The sequence below is a fragment of the Eucalyptus grandis genome, chromosome 1, assembly GCF_016545825.1.
Source record: "Eucalyptus grandis isolate ANBG69807.140 chromosome 1, ASM1654582v1, whole genome shotgun sequence".
Lineage (NCBI taxonomy): Eukaryota > Viridiplantae > Streptophyta > Magnoliopsida > Myrtales > Myrtaceae > Eucalyptus > Eucalyptus grandis.
In genome coordinates, this window is record NC_052612.1 from 40,403,333 (window position 1) to 40,406,653 (window position 3,321).

At 42.5% G+C, this 3,321-nt stretch overlaps 1 protein-coding gene across 1 annotated transcript; it reads right to left on the bottom strand.

The window, feature by feature from the left end:
* Window positions 1–287: 287 nt before the first annotated feature.
* LOC104414044 (wall-associated receptor kinase-like 8) lies at window positions 288–3,321 on the bottom strand. Its single transcript, XM_018876353.2, has 3 exons — window positions 2,417–3,321; window positions 2,037–2,141; window positions 288–1,811 (listed from the first exon to the last, which is right to left on the bottom strand). The coding sequence occupies exons 1-3, from the start codon at window positions 3,318–3,320 to the stop codon at window positions 625–627; spliced, it is 2,196 nt and encodes a 731-aa protein (XP_018731898.2). The 5' UTR covers window position 3,321; the 3' UTR covers window positions 288–624.

A 3,321-nucleotide genomic window follows, 5' to 3' on the forward strand; every position in this document is an offset into this window, starting at 1 on the left:
GGTAGATAATGCGTCAGTTAGTGGATGTAACCATAAATTATCCAAATCGTCAGAATACTAAACCTTGGAAATTTGATAGCTTAACGAGCGTAAGATCGAAAGACAAAAAATAATAAATAAATAAATAAGCATTAAGCCATCTATCACCATTCGAATCAAAGTCCAAGGGTACTTGCCTCGGGCTTTAGGCTTTGCCTATGCAGATCTTGACTCAAAGTGATACAGTAAAATTTTATCAAACACCATAATTTGTATTCAAGGAAAGGTCAAAATTACCTTGTAAAGCGTTCAAATGCACCCCGACAGGTACAACTTACATATTGTAAAACTAGAAAGATTGAAAATCCAAAAGTCTCTTTACATCTCAGGTACGTGCAACAAAAAACCAGCAGCCGGCTAAAACTTATGAGACATTCACAGTAGTACAACCCAGTGAAAAGCTGATGCATAATAACAAGAAATCAAGAAGAGTATATGAAAGGGTGCGTGAATTTAGCATATCATTTCTGTGCCGCACTTTTTAGTATAATCGACACCATTCCATAACTCACGCATGGGAGCAAATAGAGAGACTGCCAGGTTTCATATCAATAGAAAATTGGACGAAAACAATTAGATGCATCTTCATCTCGGCAAATCAGATAACCACGAAGTCAGCCCTACATCGGCTTCTGATCGCATCATTGCGGAGACCGTACCACCGATAGATCCAGTCCTAATGGGATCCATCTCTTCCTCATCTTGCCGAACCATCACAGGATTTCGTAGTGATCGTACACGCTCCAATTCCATGGCCACTTCCTTCATTGTAGGCCTGTACCTTCCATTAGGGTTTAAGCATCTTTTCGCCAAATTAGACACCGCAATGATTTCTTCTTTATCACCATGGTCTAATACCTCCTTATCAAGAACATCGAACAAACGCTTCTCCTCCATCGAAATGACAAAGTACATGGATAGATTTCTGCTCTCTTCCGCCCTTGATTGAGAAATTGCCTTTTCTCCTGTTAGTAGCTCAACAAGGACAACCCCAAAACTGTAGACATCGCTCTTGTCCGTAAATTGACTGGTTTTGTAGTACTCCGGGTCCAAGTATCCAAAGGTTCCTCGCACCATCGTGGTTAAGTGTGTGTGGTCAATGGCAATTGATTTGGAAGTTCCAAAATCTGCCACTTTGGCTTGAAATTTTTCGTCCAAGAGTATATTTGATGACTTAATATCGCGATGATAAATTGGTATGGTTACAGCAAAGTGCAAATACGAAAGAGCCGCAGCAACTTCACTAGCAATTCTTAACCGTGTTTCCCACGAGACGGGAAATTCCCTTTCCGGATTATGAAGATATTGGTAGAGAGTTCCACTGGGGACAAATTCATATACAAGAAGAGGGACTTCACTCTCCAAACAGAATCCTAACAGCTTGACCACATTTCTATGATTGATTTTGGAGAGAATAACAACCTCATTGACAAATTGTTCGGCTTGTCGAGCATCAACAACTTCGGATTTCTTAACTGCAACGATCGTTCCATCTAACAACATTCCCTTGTAAACAGTCCCTTGACCACCCCGACCCAATATGCGACTCTCGTTAAAATGGTCCGTAGCCGTATCTAACTCCGCTAAGGTGAACAACTTACCTTTCTCCACACGATTGTCTTCAATGGAAGATAGGTGTTTTTGCACTAGAAGTCCGCCATTAAGTTTGAAGAATTTTAACTTGGTATTTGCCTCACACCTTCTTTTCAAGAATTTGAACAACCTCCAAAAAAACAAAAGTAATAATATGGCTCCAACGCCTGTGCCCACACCTGTGTAGAAAAAAGTCAACCACAATCGTTTTAGGAAGCTAGTAGATAATATTCAAAGAGTTTTTCTTCGCTCTTGGATTTAAGTAAAAAGCATGGTTGAATGCACAGATTATGAAAGTACAATTTAAATTGAGCAGAAATGGTAATATTCGTCATTCATGCCAATGAAATTACAGACAGTCACATTCCGTGACCGTGGGAAAAAAGGAGCGGACAGTGACGTACCTATAATGATGATGACCTTATTGTCTACGCAGTCATATGACCCCGATCGATTCACGCACTTCCCTCGGCAGTTGAGGTTTGGATATTCTTTGCACTCGTTGATATCTAATCAAATATTAAATGATGAACGGGATCAAAGAAAGAAGCAAAACGAACAAGCAGTTTCTATATAAATATAATATCAGACGAAACATTCAGCAGTCGAATTCTCCCTTGAATTCTCTTGTATTTCTAATTCGTGAGCATCCATCAACAACTTAATTATTCCAGCTATATTCACGGCTTTATTTTGTAGGTTTCGAGCTCGCATATCGTCCTAGCAAGCTTGGAATATCGAATAAGGTCAAGATACAAAATAAAAGTGGACGTTCTATTCTCACCTTGGCATCCCTGGGAAAGAAAATAATTCCCTCTGTAGCCTTGATTGCAAGAACAATATATTAGACTACGCACCCCAGGCGCCGAGGATGCACGGCAGGTGGCGGAACTGTCATTGCCTCGCCCATTTTTTTGTTTGGTCAGAAGGGTATACTCATAGGAGGTGATCGCCCATTCGAGTATCACTGGAACGTCCGGCGGTAAACTGTTCAAATCAGTTTGATGCCACCATGTTTTCGCAACCAAGAAGGCATACCTGCATTCTACATCCTCTGGCGCTGTGGTTTCGCCATTAAGAGTCTTGAACTCCACGTTATATTTGCTGATAACATCAGGGATAGAAGTCATACAGCAACCGGTACCACTAGAGCACTGATCGAATCCAAGAGTCCCATTTCCGCCGCAGGAAGACTTGCATCCCACTACCGCTCTGGGGGTGTCCGTGCTGGCCATCATGGTCAGACTCTCACAACCTCCGGCGACAAAATAGTTATGAATCTGGGAGTACCTGAATCTGCCGTTACTGGCCCTTAAATCCACCGGGGCGTCGTTTTGCTGGTTGGCCGAACAATTGAGATGGGAGAACAATATGGGCTGGGTGACCTTAATGAGGCCTGGAGAGTCTAAACTACCCGGTAGCGAGATATCTAAAACCACCACACTCAAATTCTTAAGTACCGGAGTAGAGATGCCATAGGCTCGTTGGCAATCGATCTCGAACTGGGGACCCAAGAAGCAGCCAGGCCCAATTCCGAAAGGATACGGAATGCCAGTGAGATTGCCACATGTGTCCGGACATCCTGGCCAAGCCAGACTCTGAGGAGATGATTCCGCTAAAACTGCAAAATCAAGCAAAAGAATCACGAATGCCATCTGATATGCCGTTTTCAGCATCGCCCGGAGCATC